This window comes from Danio rerio, chromosome 21 (assembly GCF_049306965.1).
Source record: "Danio rerio strain Tuebingen ecotype United States chromosome 21, GRCz12tu, whole genome shotgun sequence".
NCBI lineage: Eukaryota > Metazoa > Chordata > Actinopteri > Cypriniformes > Danionidae > Danio > Danio rerio.
In genome coordinates, this window is record NC_133196.1 from 46,881,015 (window position 1) to 46,900,000 (window position 18,986).

Consider the following 18,986-nt stretch of genomic DNA (forward strand, 5'->3'; position numbering starts at 1 on the left):
CTGAACTGTGGATGCAAGAAAGAATGGATCCATACTTTCATGTTGTTGATGCCAAATTCTGACCCGACCATCCGAATGCTGCAGCAGAAATCGAGACTCATCAGACCAGGCAACGTTTCTCCAATCTTCTAATGTCCAATATTAGTAAGCCTGTAGACAGGTGTACCTAATAAAGTGGCCGGTGAGTGTACAGCAGGGTTGACATACCCTGTTCCTGGAGATCGACCTTCCTGCAGATTTCAGTTGCAACCCATATTAAACACACCTGCCTGTAATCATCAAGTGTTGTTCAGGTCAGTAATTGATTCAGGTGTGTTTGTTCAGGGTTGGAGCTGAACTCTTTAGGAAGGTCGATCTCCAGGAGCAGGGTTAAGGACCCCTGGTGTACAGTATAATACACTTCATATTAGTATAGTTCAAAAACAGAACGTATACTTTACATTACTGTAGTAATACATACATTTAGAAATAAGGAAAACAATTTCATACCGTTTACTCTATAAATACAAGACTGATTGTTTACAATATACAGTGAAAATTTAAATTATTCCTCTTGAGATTTTTTTTTTTAATCAAACATTTCCCAAATGATGTTTAACAGATTCAGAAATTGTTCACAGTATTTTCTATAATATTTTATCTTCTGGAGAAAGTCTTGTTTGTTTTATTTCGGCTAGAATAAAAGCAGTTTTACGTTTTTTTAAAGCTATTTTAAGGTCAATACTATTACGCCCTTAAGCTATATTTATTTTAGATTGTCTACAGAACAAACCACTGTTATACAATGACTTGCCTAGTTACCCTAAATTGCTTAATTGCCCTAGTTAAGCCTTTAAATGTCACTTTAAGCTGAATACTAGTATCTTGTAAATATCTACTGAAATATTATGTGCTGTCATCATGGCAAAGAGAAAAGAAATCAGTTATTAGAAATGAGTTATTAAGACTATTATGTTTAGAAATGCGTTAAACAGAAATTATAGGAAAATATACAGGAGGGCGAATAATTTAACTGTATTTGAGAGTTATAATCCTTAACTATTATGACATTTATCATATATGTTGCATTCAAATTGATCATATTTTGATGACAATAATGGTTTGGCGAAAGCTCAGTCCATTTTGATATTAAATACCTTCATCTGTTTTTATTTCACCGCAGTAAACTGACACTATAAATTACAGTAAACCAGTATGTACATCCAAATATATCCTCGAGGAGCTTTACATTCCAATAAATCCCTTTGTCTGTATACCAAAAATGGTTTATTATCATTCTTATTATTATTATATTTGCGACTGGAGTGAACACCCAATTGGTCTCCACTTGTTACAGGTAGAAAAGGAAAAGAAAAACAAACAAACAGGCAAACGCACCGCTCACGATCAAACACTGCAGATCTACATCAACATACAGCGCATACATGCCTCAAACGCTCTTCTGTCAGCTCAACATCCGCTTCTCCAGCATTTCCGTGCTTTTATCGCCAAGTATTTCACTTGTGTAGATAGTCTAAGTGCTTTAAATCTTCAATGCTAAGCATCTCCAAAATGAGGAGGTCGGGTTCTCATCCTGTTCTGCTTTTTAATTGATGAAGAACTAAAAAAAAGGATCCTGGTCTCCTGTTTTAAACCGCAAACAAACAAACAAAAACAAGATAAACGGCATCGAAAGCAAGAGAGCATTGGCTGAGTTTCGAAGCCGGCTTCAACAAAATCAGTGTACATTTGTTTGTTTCTGAGGCGTGAGAGAGGCTGGACGCACACAGAAGAGGTCGAGCAGATTTAGTCAATGTCCATTTCGGGAAGTTTGGCCTCTGTGTTTTCTGGAGATTTCTCTGGCTGAGCGTCTGAAGGCTGCTGTCCGTTCACGGGGCCGTTCTGTTCGGCTGCCGTCTCCTCTTTTGGAGGCTCTACTTTAGGTTTGGATTTGGTGACAACGGGATTGCAAGCGGAGTACAGCTCCTGTATGACAATAGAGATAGTTAGGAAATGCAGTTCTCAAGAGGACATGCAGGTTTGTGAAACATTAGAAATACACTGAAATGAAAAGTCTGGGCCGAAATCGTGAATTCTGTATGCACTTGGGTGAAAACTAAAACAAAAAATTAGTGACAGACTTAAGCAAAAACTGACACCCAAAATTTGAGATGCACTTGGAAAACTGAAACAAAAAATTCGAGAGGCACTTGGGTGAAAACTGAAACTAAAAATTTGAGTTGAACTTCGGCGAAAACTGAGACCAAAAATTTGAGATGGACTTTGGCGAAAATTGGAACCCAAAATTTGAAATGGACTTGGGTAAAAACTGAATCTACAAATTCAAGACGCACTGGGGTGAAAACTGAGACCCAAAATTCGAGATGCACTTGGGCGTAAACTAAAACCCAAAAACTCGAGATGCACTTAAGCGAAAACTGGAAGTCAATATTCGAGATGCACTTGAGCAAAAACTAAAACCCAAAATTTGAGATGCACTTGGGTGTAAACTAAAACTCAAATTCGTGATGCACTTAAGCGAAAACTGGAATGCAAAATTCGAGATGCACTTGAGCGTAATCTAAAAACCAAATTCGAGATGCACTTGGGTGTAAACTAAAACCCAAATTCGAGATGCACTTGAGCAAAAACTGAAACCCAAATTTGAGATGCACTTAAGCGAAAACTGGAATGCAAAATTCGAGATGCACTTGGGCGTAATCTAAAAACCAAATTCGAGATGCATTTAAGCGAAAACTGGAATCCAAAATTCGAGATGCACTTGAGCAAAAACTAAAACCCAAATTCGAGATGCACTTGGGCGTAAACTAAAACCCAAATTCGAGATGCACTTGGGTGTAAACTAAAACCCAAATTCGAGATGCACTTAAGCGAAAACTAAAACCCAAATTCGAGATGCACTGAAGCGAAAACTGGAATCCAGAATTCGAAACGCACTTGGGCGTAATCTAAAAACAAATTCGAGATGCACTTGGGTGAAAACGGAAACCCAAATTAGAGATGCACTTGAACGAAACTGAAACTACAAATTTAGGATGCACTTGGCCAAAAACAAACCCAAAATTCAAGACGCACTAGGGTGAAAACTGAGACCCAAAATTCGAGATGCACTTAAGCGAAAACTGGAAGTCAATATTCGAGATGCACTTGAGCAAAAACTAAAACCCAAAATTTGAGATGCACTTGGGCGTAAACTAAAACCCAAATTCGAGATGCACTTGAGCAAAAACTGAAACCCAAATTTGAGATGCACTTAAGCGAAAACTGGAATGCAAAATTCGAGATGCACTTGGGCGTAATCTAAAAACCAAATTCGAGATGCATTTAAGCGAAAACTGGAATCCAAAATTCGAGATGCACTTGAGCAAAAACTAAAACCCAAATTCGAGATGCACTTGGGCGTAAACTAAAACCCAAATTCGAGATGCACTTGGGTGTAAACTAAAACCCAAATTCGAGATGCACTTAAGCGAAAACTAAAACCCAAATTCGAGATGCACTGAAGCGAAAACTGGAATCCAGAATTCGAAACGCACTTGGGCGTAATCTAAAAACAAATTCGAGATGCACTTGGGTGAAAACGGAAACCCAAATTAGAGATGCACTTGAACGAAACTGAAACTACAAATTTAGGATGCACTTGGCCAAAAACAAACCCAAAATTCAAGACGCACTAGGGTGAAAACTGAGACCCAAAATTCGAGATGCACTTAAGCGAAAACTGGAAGTCAATATTCGAGATGCACTTGAGCAAAAACTAAAACCCAAAATTTGAGATGCACTTGGGCGTAAACTAAAACCCAAATTCGAGATGCACTTGAGCAAAAACTGAAACCCAAATTCGAGATGCACTTAAGCGAAAACTGGAATGCAAAATTCGAGACGCAATTGGGCGTAATCTAAAAACAAATTCGAGATGCACTTGGGCGAAAACTGATACTACAAATCCGAGAAGCACTTGGGCGAAAACTGAAAGCCAAAACTAATTTTAATAATGATGAATTATTTCATTAAATAAAAAAAATTTAGTTAGATTTTTTTAAAGTGGAGATGCTTTATTTTACCAGTAATGTCATTTCTATTCCAGACATAGAAATGTCCTGTCGGCATGTTAGTATTGACAATAAGTCATAAATCCAAAGAAACTTAGAATTGCCATTTGGCCAGGATTGTGTTTGGATAATCCATGATCCGCAAATCAAGCATCTTCTGTTGAGTTCGTACCTTTGTTTTGGTCTGGATCTCTTGCACTTTAACGGCGGGGTCCTGGCTGAGACTCTGTTTGCTCTGCAGGTTCATTTTGTTGTTCATCCAGGTCATGGCATCATTCACCTGCTTCTCCACCTTCACCATCTCCAGCTCATCCAGATGATCATACAGCTCATCCTGAGGCAGAGACATTGATCCAGACGTTAACATGTCAATAAAAAACAATGGGGGTTCTGAATCTTACTGTAAAGACTGACCACAAAAAAAAACAAAGAAAACTACTAGTGATATTGTATAAAGTGCTGTATAAATGAATGAATGAGTATTGTCTGCTGCTTACCTTTGCTTTAAAAGCCTCTACAACTTTCATGTACAGCTGGATTTGTCTTCCGAGCTCCTCGAAAGCTTTAGGTCGCACCTCCGCCTCAATGTATCGGCTCTGAATAGGATCACCCAGTTTCTAGAAGCAAAGGGATTTTATTTATTCATTCACTTTATTATTCATTTTGATGGGTTTAAAGTTGCATGAAACAGAAGTTATGATTGCCCTTCTTCCCTAATATGACAAAAATGGAGAGTGCTGCATGATTTCGTCCTTTGGGAAGCGATTGGATCCTTGGAAAATCGGTTTTGTTAACAAAATGGAGAAAAACTGACAAATGGCCAAAGGCAGTTTAGAAAAGAGTCATGAACAGATATCCCTAAACGACTGATAGCTCCACCCTAACAGACTGATTGACACACCCATAAGACCTGATTGACACACCCTAATTAAATGATAGCCCAGCCCCAAAGTACTGATAGCTCTGCCCAGGTTTGATAGTCCCACTCATAAGGACTGATTGACACATCCTAGCCTAAAGGACCCACCATAATGGACTGATAGCTCAGGCCTAAACGTCTGATAGCCCCAGCCAAAAGGACTGATTAACACGCCCTAAATGACTGATAGTCCCACCCTAAAGGACTGAAAGCCCTGCCCCAAGTCTGATAGTCCAACCAAAAAGGACTGATTGACACGCCCTAAATGACTGATAGCCCTTCCCTAAATGTATGATAGCCCCATCCAAAAGCACTGATTGACCCACCCTAAAAGTCTGATAACCCCAGCCAAAAGGACCGACTGACATGCTCAAAATGACTCATAGCCCCATCTTAAAGGATTGATATCTCTGCCCTAAGACACTAACAGCTCCACCCAAGGGAGGGATAGCTCTGCCCTAAAAGTCTGATAGCCCCACCCAAAACGATTGATTGACACACTCTAAATGACTTATAGCTCAACCATAAATGACTGATAGCCCTGCCAAAAAATGACTGATTGACCCACCCTAAAAGTCTGATAGATCCACCCAGAAGAAATGATAGCTCCGCCCTAAAAATCTGTTAGCCCCACTCATTAGGACTGCTTGACACACCCTAAATGACTGATAGCCCTGCCCTAAACGTATTGATAGCCCCACCCAAAAGGACTGATTGACACACCCTGAATGACTGATAACCCCACCCTAAATAACTGATAGCTCCGCCTTAACTCTAATAGCCCCACCCAAAAGGACTGATTAACATCCTAAATGACTTATAGACCTGCCCTAAAAGTATTGATAGCCCCACCCAAAAGGACTGATTGACACATTCTAAATGACTGATAACCCCACCCTAAATAACTGATAGCTCCGCCTTAACTATAATAGCCCCACCCAAAAAGACTGATTGACATCCTAAATGACTGATAGCCCTGCCCTAAAAGTATTGATAGCCCCACCCAAAAGGACTGATTGACACATTCTAAATGACTGATAACCCCACCCTAAATAACTGATAGCTCCGCCCTAACTCTAATAGCCCCACCCAAAAAGACTGATTGACATCCTAAATGACTGATAGCCCTGCCCTAAAAGTATTGATAGCCCCACCCAAAAGGCCTGATTGACACACCCTAAATGACTGATAGCCCTGCCCCAAAGTATTGATAGCCCCACCCAAAAGGGCTGATTGACACCCTTAATGATGGATAACCCCACCCTAAATGACTGATATCTCTGCCCTAAATGTCTGAAAGCCCCACCAAAAATGACTGATTGACACGCCCTAAATGGATGATAGCTCCACCCTAAAGGCATTCCATGTGACCAGAAGTGAAGAACAGTCGCTTCGAGGGTGGAGCGAAGGTTGTGTTTAATTAAAGATTCTAGAGGCAAATTAATGTGTACAAAATAATGAAGTGCACAGATACATCGTTTATGACAAGCACTACACTTTAAAAATAAGAAGAGCACATTTTGAATTCATGCCGACTTTAAATAGTCAATTACTCAATACCACTACCAGGCTTACCTTTAACTCTGCCAGTTTGTCAATGTACACTTGTTTCTGTTGGTCCTCTCCTTCTTCATACAACCAGTTTTCAGTGTCCTCCAGTTTAAGGGAGAAAGAATCGCGCTCCTGAATTAAAGACAACTTTGATTAATGGAAACCATCCCTGATGGGTCCCATTGAATTAAAGTGAACACATGCAGACACTCACCGCCTCGCTGACAAAGTTCTCCAGCACTCCATGCAGTTTATCTCTCATTTCATAAACGTATTCCTCCACGTAGTTCTTCGCATCGTTCCTTTCTTTCTCCAGTTTATCCTGCATGATCATCTTCCCCTGTACACAAGAAAACAGAGTAAGAACACAGTTCTAGCAGAGGTTTTCCTGGAGTCCAACAGAAAATCCAACAGAAAGCCTGGTTTGAAAGTGACTCGAGTACGAGTGTTGTTTTTCTGAATTGATTTTCTTTCCTTTAACATAAAATAAACAGCTTAAAGGGACAGTTCACACAAAAATGAAAATGCTGTCATCATTTGCTCATCCTGCAAACCTGTTTGAGTTTCTTTCCTCTGTTGAACACAAGACTGAATATACTGAATAATGCTGGAAAAAACAGACATTGACATGAATTTTTTTTTTGTTCCTCTATGGATGTCAATGACAATTTTAAGCCAAGTCAAATTGAGCTTTAGTGCCATTCCACTTAATGAGTGGATAATGTTGTCTTGCAGGACCCTGGTGCTACCTGATGCTGGTGAGTTTACAATGGCTCTTACGTTCACTGTGGTGTTCATATTTATGATTGTTTATTTATGTTTATGGAGCTGTCTAATTGCTCGGCAACACAAATTTCTAATCAGCCAATCACTTGGCAGCAACTCAATGCATTTAGGCATGTGGACATGGTCAAGACGATCTGGTGCAGATCAAACAGAGCATCAGAATGGGGAAGAAAGGGGATTTAAGTGACTTTGAACGTGGCATGGTTGTTGCTGCCAGACGGGCTGGTCTGAGTATTTCAGAAACTGCTGATCTACTGGGATTTCACACAACCATCTCTAGGGTTTACAGAGAATGATCTGAAAAAAGAAAATATCCAGTGAGCAGATATTTACATTGCCTAATTGAGTCTCGATTTCTGCTGCCACATTATGATAAGGTCAGAATATGGCATCAACAACATGAAAGCATAGATCCATCCTGCCTTGTATCAACGATTCAGGCTGGTGGTGGTGGTGTAATGGTGTGGGGGAGATTTTCTTGGCACACTTTGGGCCCATTAGTACCAATTGAGCATCGTGTCAACACCACAGCCTGCCTGAGTATTGTTGCTGACCATGTCCATCCCTTTATGACCACAGTGTACTCGTCTTCTGATGGCTACTTCCAGCAGGATGACACACCATGCCATAAAGCGTAAATCATCTCAGACTGGTTTCTTGAATATGAAAATGAGTTCACTGTACTCATGGCCTCCACAGTCACCAGGTCTCAATCCAATAGAGCCCCTTTGGGATGTGGTGGAACGGGAGATTGGCATCATAGCTGTGCAGCCGACAAATCTGCAGCAACTGTGTGATGCTGTCATGTCAACATCGAGCAAAATCTCTAAGGAATATTTCCAGCACCTTGTTGAATCTATGCCATGAAGAATTAAGACAGTTCTGAAGGCAAAAGGGGTCCAACCTGGTACTAGTAAAGTGTACCTAATAAACTGGCCAGTGAGCAACTAACATTCCTGAGCGGTAATCTAACTATACATAATTACCTATAAACATAACCTAAAATAGACACTACAAGTACTTTTACTCAAGATAGAGCAATATTGTGCAAGATATTGTGCAGAAAAGGTATTAGGTTGAAGAAAACAAATAGTGCTGCATGATTTGCAGTACATTCATAAGTAATCATTGCTTTCCTTATGGAATCCTTGTAAAGCTCTGCTCACACTGTAACGCCCCATTCATACGGGGCTTCAGCATTAATGCTTGACAGAGGGCGTGTGTGAAGCTGGGGCTGACGCGATCATCATAGCAGCGTCAGCCAATGAAATTAGTCAGCAATAGGCCACTGTCTGAGCTGGTGTATTTGCATACAGCGATCTGATTGGCTGGCGCTTCCGTCGGTGCTGTAAAGTTGAGCAAGTCCCAACTTCTGCAGTGAGCAACGCAGTTCGGCAACGCCTGACATCATACATTTAAAGTGAATGGGAAGCGTTGACGCCCCATGTGAATGCAAGATTTCAGCCACGATTCTGTCATCCGAGACAAATTTGGGAAATCCTAAAAGATTCCTGAAATCCTAGGCTAAAATCCGTGGTCATTTCATCGTGGGTTTGACATGTTCACTGACGGCCTGTTGTGATCAGATTTTTCCTCCGATGAAGTTCTGGCAGTGCCAGAAGTTTCCAGAAACTTTCCTGTGGTGTGACAACAGCTGCGATGAGCGTCAATCCAAGAACCAATAGCAGCTCCGAATTTGATGACGCAATCCATGCAACAATTCAAATGCGGGGAAATATCAACACATTGAGACACGCTGTGTGCAAAATTGCCGCTACAGATAGTTTACATTTGCTGTGAGGAATCATTTCAGAACGCGGGATAGTGAAAATGTCACAGAAGAATGACGTCAAGCTCTGGTGGTGCTCTTTCGTGTTTGGCACTTCTTCATCATCGTTCAGTCTGACTTTATGACAGCTGAGATCTTACAGTGTGACATGAGAGCCATGTTCATGCAGTCTGATTTGCTTAAATCGTTCAGGATTATAAAAAATCCCCCAGTGTGATCCGGCCTTTAGATGGAGTTTAAGTAAAGTGTGCGGTGCATGTGGAGAGGAGAGCGTTTCTACAGGTGGTTTGTCAAGCCCACTCACCTGTGTGAGGCACACTCAGAAATCAACAACATTTGCAACATTCGTCAGAATATCTTATTTGGTGTTCAACAGAATAAAGAAAAGAGTAAATGTCAAAGAAATGTTAATGTTGGGGTGAACCATCCCTTTTTACCCCACAGATCATTAATATGAACAGATGTACCTCGTTCTCCATGAAGAGATTGAGCGCGTCGCTGGCGAGCTGCCACTGCAGGCTGTTCATGATGGGCAGATCCACCGTCTTGGTTTTCACTTTGGCTTTCTTGGCCTGTGGAGGCTGATCATTCTTCTTCTCCTGTTTGTCTTCTGGTGAAGTCTGAAAACAATGATAGTCACAGTGAATTTACAGATCTTCACTGGGAGCAATATCAATAAACATTTACATTGCTATTTTGCTAGTGCACATTGTTATTCGTAAGGTGAACAATTAATACGTGAAAGGTAATACACTAAACAAAGTACAGTTTGCTTTGGTAGTCTTCAATTTAAAGTCTAATCATTTACTTCCGGGTTTAGAGTGCCGATCCCGCTATTGACGTTAACCTGAGGGGTTCCATATCAACTGCATATTAATATATTAAACCACGCCCCTCTTACCGGTAGTTTGCTATGAGGGTATGATGTGCAAAAGAAAGCTCCTCCCCCTACTCAATATTCAGTTGGAAGTGCATCAACATAATGAAATGTCAACTTCTGGCTCACGTAGACTAACACTGAAACAACCAGAATTCTGTAACAACTAGAATTAACATAGCGGTCATTCTTAGCAATCTCATACAAGACGTCTTATTGTCAATTCAAATTTATTCTATTGTGAAATTTAAATTAGGCTTTAAATGTCTGTCGTCATATTTAATGCTAATTAAATTTAATTTAAATTTTACATTTTAATTAAATGATTTTTTAATTGAGGTAATGCACACAATAAATACGTAAAAAATTAGACCTAATTATTGCATTATAATTAAAGCTAGAAGTATTATCCAGGAGACGGAGACAGTGAAAAATGGCTATAGTTTATATTTTAAAGACTGAATGTCCCCTAAATACACAAACAAATATTTGTTTTAAGCGATGAATTGATTTAATTTGTGTTATTACTCAAAACTTTTCATTAAAGAACCAGGTAATTTATAAGACCTGTCAGTCATACATCACGTCTTATAGCGTGTGGAAAGTGCGAGGTGCATTTGCACAATGCTTTGCACTTGCGTTCCTTTAGCGTGGGTAGGCGACCCATGAGACGATTATCAACTGTGTGTGCCTGGAGTACATGAGCGTGTTGCTCTAATATGTCCGTGCAAGCCACGTGCCTTAAAAACACGTGTTATGCGCGCACAAGAGACAATATGTGAACAGCACAGCATTTCATGGAAGCGCCACAGAAAAATCCTTTAAATATCTGTTGTTATTATTATTATCGGTTTAGTTATTATATGCATATTTATATTTGTTTTAATAAACACAAGTGTAGATTTGTCCGCCTGTGGGGGTTTGGAGATGTCTGCATCACCATATATGGATAACAGGACGTGTGTTTAGATATAACTCAGTTTTTCGTTATCATTGTTCATTTACTTGTTTGTTGGAAATCCCAAACTGAATTTAGAAATAGTTTTGAAACAAAATTAAATACGTAGGCTAATGGATGTCTTCAGTGGAGTGAGTTTCCCCCGTTTCCATATTCGCAAAAGAAGTAAAGTAAAGAGAAAGTAAAGAGGCTGAATGGAGGAGGCTCATTCTTTATCCTCGTGCTGCAGATGCTCTGTTTAACCGAGTTCTCTCTAGTGAAGTCGGTTTTCCCACTTACAAAGTCTGCCAAGCAATTAGCAAATGCACCATGGTGAGACTCAACTGACTCTTAAAGGGAATGTGAGATGAGACGGATTAGTTTAATGCATGTTATGCTCAAAACATGCCCATAACTCATTAGGGGATTAAGCACAACCCTGTTAGACGATTGCATCGTGTGCGGAGCGTATTTTTAAGTTTTTAAAATAACAAGTGTATTCAAACACGTTTTTAAATGATTTTGCACCATGCGCTCTAGACTTTGCATGCAGATTGTTTAAATAGAGCCCTAAATCAGAAAGATTTATTGTGAAGTAGATCTTGTTATGCAGCATGATAATATTATTTCGTTTTTTTTTTTTTTTTGCTTTTATAATCATGCTGATTGTGCACAAAGGAACAGTCTGTTTTCTTCAAATAGCTCTAGGTTCATACATAATATCTGAGCTATTTTACAGAACATGCACTTGCGTGTACCTGTCGCTTGCGTAACTAAAAAAGTATTGAACGAGTTAAGGTTGGGTTTAGGTGTTGGTTCAGGGTTAGTACAATTAGTAGAATACACAGTATAAACATGCAAAAACATGTTAAATAAATTGCTACACAGAAAATATGAATAACACTAACAGAAGGCACAATGGCATTTAAAAAAAACTAATTTAAGTAGACACTGGGTCTCATCCACTAATAACTTCCTCAAAAAATATCTACCTAACGCAGAAAAAGTGCAAACATGCAAGACTTTGTTCTTAACCTTGTGTTAATGTCAGTGAATCTGGAGCATTATGAAAGAGCAGCCACATGCACAAGGTTAAACATTTACGTAAAACATGCTTTAAAATCTCCATATAAGGGCATTCTGGGAAACATTTGCTCTAGAGCTTTCCCTCACTCTCAACAAACATATACAGCTCTCTAAAGATCCTTGAACAAACACTTGGTGTGACTTTCTCAGAAACACTGGTAATAAACTCAGAGAAATCGGAGAAAGTCAGAGATATAATTCCGCACTTAATTTTGACTGCATATAGAAATCTAATCTGAAATATTTACATCTGAACTACACGCGTGTGTGCAGGGCCGGAGCAAGCTGAACTGCCGCTCTAGGCAATGGATGGTCACGCCACCCTCAAACCTAAAGTGAAATCGAGGGGGTCTATTCTGTCGCCCTAGACGCGGCTATAACTGAGGGTAGTTTAGGGGACGCCGGTCTCTCTATTCTGCCGCCCTAGACGCGGATATAAATGAGGCGCGGGTGGCGAGGGTAGTTTAGGGGACGCCACCCTCTCTATTCTGCCGCACTAGACGCGGATATAACTGAGGCGCGGGTGGCGAGGGTAGTTTCGGGGACGCCGCTCTCTATATTCTGCCACCCTAGACAAGGATATAATTGTGGGCGCGGGTGGCGAGGATAGTTTCTGGGACGCCGCTCTCTCTATTCTGCCACCCTAGATGCGGATGAGGGCACGGGTGGCGAGGGTAGTTTCGGGGACGCTGCCCTCTCTATTCTGCCGCCCTAGGCGGCCGCCTAGGTCGCCTCTATGGAAGCGCCGGCCCTGCGTGCGTGTATTTCTTTATAGATATATGGATGAATCTAGAATTGCAGGTTAATTTTGAATCTCCTTCTATTATTTTACAAAAACATAAACTTTAATAAAACCATTTTGAGCAATGACGAAATACACTCACGGCCACTTTATTAGGTACACCTGTATTAGGTAACTACTCATTAACGGCAATTTCTAATCAGCCAATCAAATGGCAGCCACTCAATGCATTTAGGCATGATCAAGGCGATCTGCTGCAGTTCAAAGCGAGCATCAGAATGGGGAAGAAAGGGGATTTAAGTGACTTTGAACATGGTTGTTGGTGCCATGCGGGCTGGTCTGAGTATTTCAGAAACTGCTGATCTACTGGGGGTGAGAAGGGTGCGCAACTTATTTGAGGACCAGGAGGAAGACGCGCGATTTCCGGGAGATTATCACTCGTTTGCTGACATTATGAGTCCCGCAGATGCATAGACTCCCGGAACTTCCGGGAGATTTGAGATGTCTGAATATCATGTTTAACAACTATAGTGAGACGCAATTCTGCAGTACATCCTTGTAAAAAGAAGGTTCACCCAAAAGCATAAATTTACACACCATTTACTCTCCCTCGAGTGGTTTTAATCCTTCACGAGTTAAGTTTTTTTTTTCTGTTGAACACTAAAGAAGATATTTGGAAAAAAAGCCAAAAACCCACAACCACTGACTTCCATAGTAGGAAAACACTTGGCAAGTCAACGATTACAGGCTTGAAGCTTTCTTCAAAATATTCGTCTTTGTGTTCATCAATAGCCCCTTTCACACAGTGATACCGGTAAATATCTGGAAAATTTACGGAACGACTTTACCGGTATATTCAAAAAAGCGCTGTTCACACAGACGAGGACGTTACGGAATTTTTCCGGAAAAGACCGTTCACACATCCATTCCAAAATACGGGTAAACTCTGACATCATTAACCAGAAATGACCTCTAAACGGCTGCGCTTGTGTTTGTAAACATTTGACTACATTACAAATTTCTGGATGGATCAGTGTTGTGAACAACTTCGATGAAAACATATAGAGAATCACTTTGGCATGTCGAGATGTTCATGATGTGGGGGTGTGTGTGTGTGTGTGTGCTGGCTCACCAGCTGCTTTACGGGCACAAGCGACGCAGAGCTTGAAGGTAAACAAACAACGGCTTATCATAATCATTATCGATAATTATTTACACCGTTGGCATTATGAAGAAACATATAAACGTTATCTGACTAACGTCTAGCAGCTAAATGTGTCTGGAAAAATATTCAAAGGCTTTTATTTTCATAAACCGCGCGGACGTGAATGCATCTGACTGATCTGATTGGCTAAAGCAGGCATCTCACGTCAGCACGTTCTAGACGTGCACGCGCTCTTTCCGGCAATCTTCCTTCTGCATTCACACAGCGCAGCATTCCAGCAAATTACCGGTAATGTTACAACTTCTCTTTCCGGAAAATAGCCAGAATGAATTTACCGGTATTTTCAAAAATGGCCTGTTCACACATACAACCTTTCCGGAAAATTGCCGGTAATTTTCCAGGAAGGTCTGTATGTGTGAAAGGGGCTATTGCAAAACAAAGCTCAAGACAGGCTTGGAACAAGTAAAGGGTGAGTAAATGATGACAGACTTTCTTTTTTGGGTGAACTATCCCTTAAACCAGCTCTATAACCCAACCTGTATAGTAAGAACATGTAATTAATCAATATTACTCAGTACTTAAAGAATAGTTACACTATAACAAGGGCATCTTAAAGGTATCTTGGGTACAAAGTACTTACATTGGAATTAAGAGGAATTTATGAGCAGATATTACTATACAAGTGCAACAATACCATTTGAGTGCATAGTAAGTGCAGTGTATGATTATAAATGAACACTACACAATCAATTAAATGTCAGCACATCATAGTTAAAGACACCTAATAGAAATGGGGACCGATATTTTAAGATGCTTTGGTGCATTCTGTAATGTTGTGCATATGGTGTTGCTGTGCATGAGTGTTCACAGACCTCCATGTCTTCAGTGTCTGATTTCTTGTCAGCTTGTTCTTTCTGATCATCAGCTTGAGCCTTCTGCGCCTCTTGATCCACTTGCATCTTGTTCTTTTGGGAGCAAATATAATAAACGTTCAATTTGTCTGTGATCACACATACACTGAAGAGCTTAAAAAGGCTACGGTATCGTTTAGCAAGGAATGAAGAGATGCTCTCAGCACCCATAACTTCATGTATTCTGACAGCCCAACGAATGTTCATTGTTGACGCCAAAACAATGCTAAGACTATCACTTTACATTCACATTATTTTACATTTTCAAAACTTCATTCTGTGTGCGTTTTAAGCATGTTTACCTCTATTTTGGTTCACATAGTTACATAAGTCTGTATGCATTCAGGTTTAAGTCCTTATCGGGATATAAAAACACATACACACACCTGGTTTCCCATCCTTGTGAGGACTTCCCATATACACTACCTGACAAAGTCTTATCACATATCCAAGTTTTAAAAACAACAAATAGTAACTTGACTTCCAGTTGATCATTTGGCATCAGAAGTGGCTTATATGAAAGGCAAAGGCCTTGAGATGACGCTTATTTACCAAAATAAAATATGATCATGCCTTGATTTTGAATGATTTAATTAGGACAGTGCGGTCTGACTTTGCTGAGACAAACGTCTCATCACTGAACAGAAATAATGTCCAGTATAGAATATAAAGTCCTGCTGCAGTGGAGACAGAATGAATATTGTGTCTGACTCCATCATGAGCTTGGAGGACTGCATCCATACATCTCTGACATGACTCAAATCACTGATTAATAAAGTCATCTGGAATGAAGAAGAAAGCCGTGCAGGACTCCCAGAGTTCATCAAGACTCTTTGGATTCACCTTCAATGCCACCTCCATCTTACTCCAGACATGCTCAATAATGTGCAAGTCTGGTGACTGGGCTGGCCAATTCTGAAGCACATTGACTATCCCGCTGGAGAATTGTCCCTCTCCTGTGGTTTGTAATGTAATGGGCAGCACAAATGTCTTGATACCTCAGGGTGTTGATGTTGCCTGATCTCTGTCGATCTCTCGCATCCCCCTATACTGAACGTAACCCCAAACCATGATTTTTTTTTTTACCAAACTTAACAGATTTCTGTGAGAATCTTGGGTCTATGTGGGTTCCAGTAGGTCTTCAGCAGTATTGTGTGATGATTGGGATGCAGATCAACAGTGACCTTCTGCCACTTTTCCAAATAATCAACTAGAAGTCAAGATATTATTTGTTGCTCTTACAAGTGGAATCAACAACAAGACTTTTGTCAGGTAGTGTATGTAGTGATTTTTTTACTGTACTGACTGTACATTTTGTCCTCATACCCAGTATGATTTATGAGAAATCTCCATTGCTGTAATGTATTTTATACTCGAAAGAAATGTTTATTATATCACCCTACCCAAACCCTATATACTTAATGTATTATTATTATCATCATTATTAGTAGTAATAGTAGTATTAGTAGCAGTAGTAGTAGTAATAGCAGCATTAGTAGTATTATTCTAATTATATTGACTTATTTCTAAGGTTTGAATTATGAGGACACTGGATATGTCCTCATAAACCACCTTTACATTGTAATACCCATGTCATACACATGTACATACTATATAGTAAATACTATAGGGCTTTTTATTTATACTGATACATCCAATAGAGATAGAGATGTAATGGGTTAGTGGTTAGTGCGCTGACATATGGTGTAATAACACTTCAGGGCGTCCCGAATTCGAATCCCGGCTCAAGGACATTTCCTGTCCCTACCCCCTCTCTCTCTCTCCCACTTTGCTTCCTGTCTGAAATACTGTCCTATCCCCTTAATAAAGGCAAAAAGGCTAAAAGTAATTCTTAAAAAAAGAATTGGTTTTTATTTATGGGCGATATATATTAAATCACAAAAAATGATTGAGATCATGTCCATGTGTTATGTGGTGTTTACCTCTTCGTCTTTGGCAGGGGTGTCCGTCTCCATTGGCTCTTCTCCCTCGCCGGGTTTCAGCAGTTCCACCAATGAGGCGCTGGAAACACTGAAGACCCCGTGAACATTTACTCGGACCTTCACTTTCACTTTGGAGCTCTCTCCTGATGCCTGAGGAACCACCTTATGGATGGTAAACTGACCTGTGCATAAGCAAACATTAGTCAATAGGGCAGCACAATTTACTGTAATCCTTATTTCTGCTTGTCTTGTTTAGGCATAACTGATTTCAAGGTTTACTGTAGTTTGGAAAAGTTAAGATGTTTAAAACGCTAACATTTTAGTAGAAATGAAGAAGTCTAGTTTACACACCTATGGTAGGATCGGGATAGGGCAGGGCTTTAGGATTGTTGTAGTAGGCCTCCAAGGTGAAGGGTTCCTTCCGGTAGAAAGTTAACACTTTCGAGAAGGGTGCGGCGTGATTCTTTGGGAAAACTTCACAATCACTGCAGAACGAGACAACATGATGATTAAAACGTTGAACTGACAGAATTAATCTTTAAGTAGAGCAGCAATAATGTACCTGACGCCTTCATCTGCTGCTGAAGTCCACTTCAGAGAGATTGGGTAAGGCACCACGTCTGTGATGGAGAACTCGCGCACTTTAAAAGCAGGCGACAGGATTGCACACTAGGGAAAGACAAACAATTAAGTTTGTTGGCATTCATGGGACACGGAGTAGGCCTGCAACATGAGTGAGGCCCGAAAACCTTTCATGGAATGTAATGGGAATATATGGGAATTAATGGGAATAAACTGTGAATTTGGTAGACTGAAGGTTAGCCTATTAAAGGGGACTTGATTAGGAGACATCGTAGGTTGCTATTTGCATATTTTCAAAAGGCAATGCAAGTATATTATTGTTTTTTGTTAGTTACAAGTAGGCCTGCAACGCGAGTAAGGCCGGAAACTTTGCATGGAAATTAATGGGAATATATGGGAATAAACTGTAAATTTAGTAAGTTAAAGGTTAGCTTATTAAAGGGCACTTAATTGGGAGACATTATAGGTTGATATTTGTATATTTTGAGAGGCAATGCAAGTATATTATTGGTTTTTGTAAGTAATGAGTAGAGCTGCAACATGAGAAAGGCCTGAAACTTTCCATGGAAATTAATGGAAATATATGGGAATTAATGGGAATAAACTGTGAATTTATTAAGTTAAAGGTTAGCCTATTAAAGGGCACTTAACTGGAAGACATCCTAGGTAGCTATTTGTATAATTTGAGAAGGCAATGCAAATATGTTGTAAGTTTGTGTTAGCAATGTTGTGGTAACAGTTGTCAAAATAAGAAAATAAATAAACTCCCAAATAGTAGCGGTCATGAGAAGGGTTGCAAAATTCTAGCAATTTTCAAAGCTGGAAAGTTTCCACGGGAATTAACAGGAATATATGGGAATTAATAAACTGATTTTCGTAAATTGAAGGTTAGCCTATTAAAGGGGACTTAATTAGGAGAGATCGTAGGTTGTTATTTGCATAATTTCAGAAGGAAAAGCAAGTTTATTATTGGTTTTTATTTGTAACATAGTGGTATATTTCTGGTTATTAAATGTAACCAGAATTGTTTCAGCTTGCAAATGATGCAATTCCTTTAAAATGCAAAAGAGAGGGATGTAAACCTAAATACAAACTCATTTGAAATGTAAATTTTTCCAGGGAGACGTTTAACAGTTGAAATTGACTGGACGCAACCTAGTTAGGAGTACAACAGCAATCACCTTTGAGAATTTGGATAATCAAGTAGGAGAACTTTGCTTTTGCAATCCAAAATGTAGAAAGCCAACCTCAATGCTCAAAAGCTTCACCCCTTCGTGAGCAAAACTGCGACTGTCGACGTTTCACTTATTTCTAAAAGTGCATGATCTAGGTATTTAACAAAATGCACTTAGTCTTTTTAGAATTTTCAGTGTGAATGCACTACTTGTACTATTTATACCACAAAATGGCATAGAAATATCATACAAGTATGTGATTTGGGATGCATCTTTGGTTTAATTACTAATAGACAGCTCGCTAAGTATTAAATAACTTCAGTTAATGTCCACCAAATAATGTTGTGTCAATAACGCTAAAGGATAATTTCAGGAGTATCCTACAGAGAAACGCAGGACGTCACCAACCTGCAGTGCACATCCTCTGGCCACAGCTTCATCCAGATTCAACGTGGTGCTCAACTCCTTTCC

The 18,986-nt window shown here is 39.8% G+C and overlaps 1 protein-coding gene across 1 annotated transcript in view; it reads right to left on the bottom strand.

Annotated features, from left to right (window-relative positions):
* Positions 1–1,249: 1,249 nt before the first annotated feature.
* hspa4a (heat shock protein 4a) overlaps positions 1,250–18,986 on the bottom strand; it is a 34,178-nt gene continuing 16,441 nt past the window's right edge. Inside the window, 11 exon segments of the mRNA NM_214716.1 lie at positions 1,250–1,965; positions 4,225–4,386; positions 4,550–4,669; positions 6,547–6,654; positions 6,737–6,862; positions 9,565–9,717; positions 14,777–14,869; positions 16,759–16,940; positions 17,110–17,243; positions 17,321–17,427; positions 18,924–18,986. The exon segment at positions 18,924–18,986 is cut by the window's right edge and continues 89 nt beyond it. Of these exon segments, the coding sequence (NP_999881.1) occupies positions 1,786–1,965; positions 4,225–4,386; positions 4,550–4,669; positions 6,547–6,654; positions 6,737–6,862; positions 9,565–9,717; positions 14,777–14,869; positions 16,759–16,940; positions 17,110–17,243; positions 17,321–17,427; positions 18,924–18,986 (1,428 nt within the window). The 3' untranslated portion in view covers positions 1,250–1,785.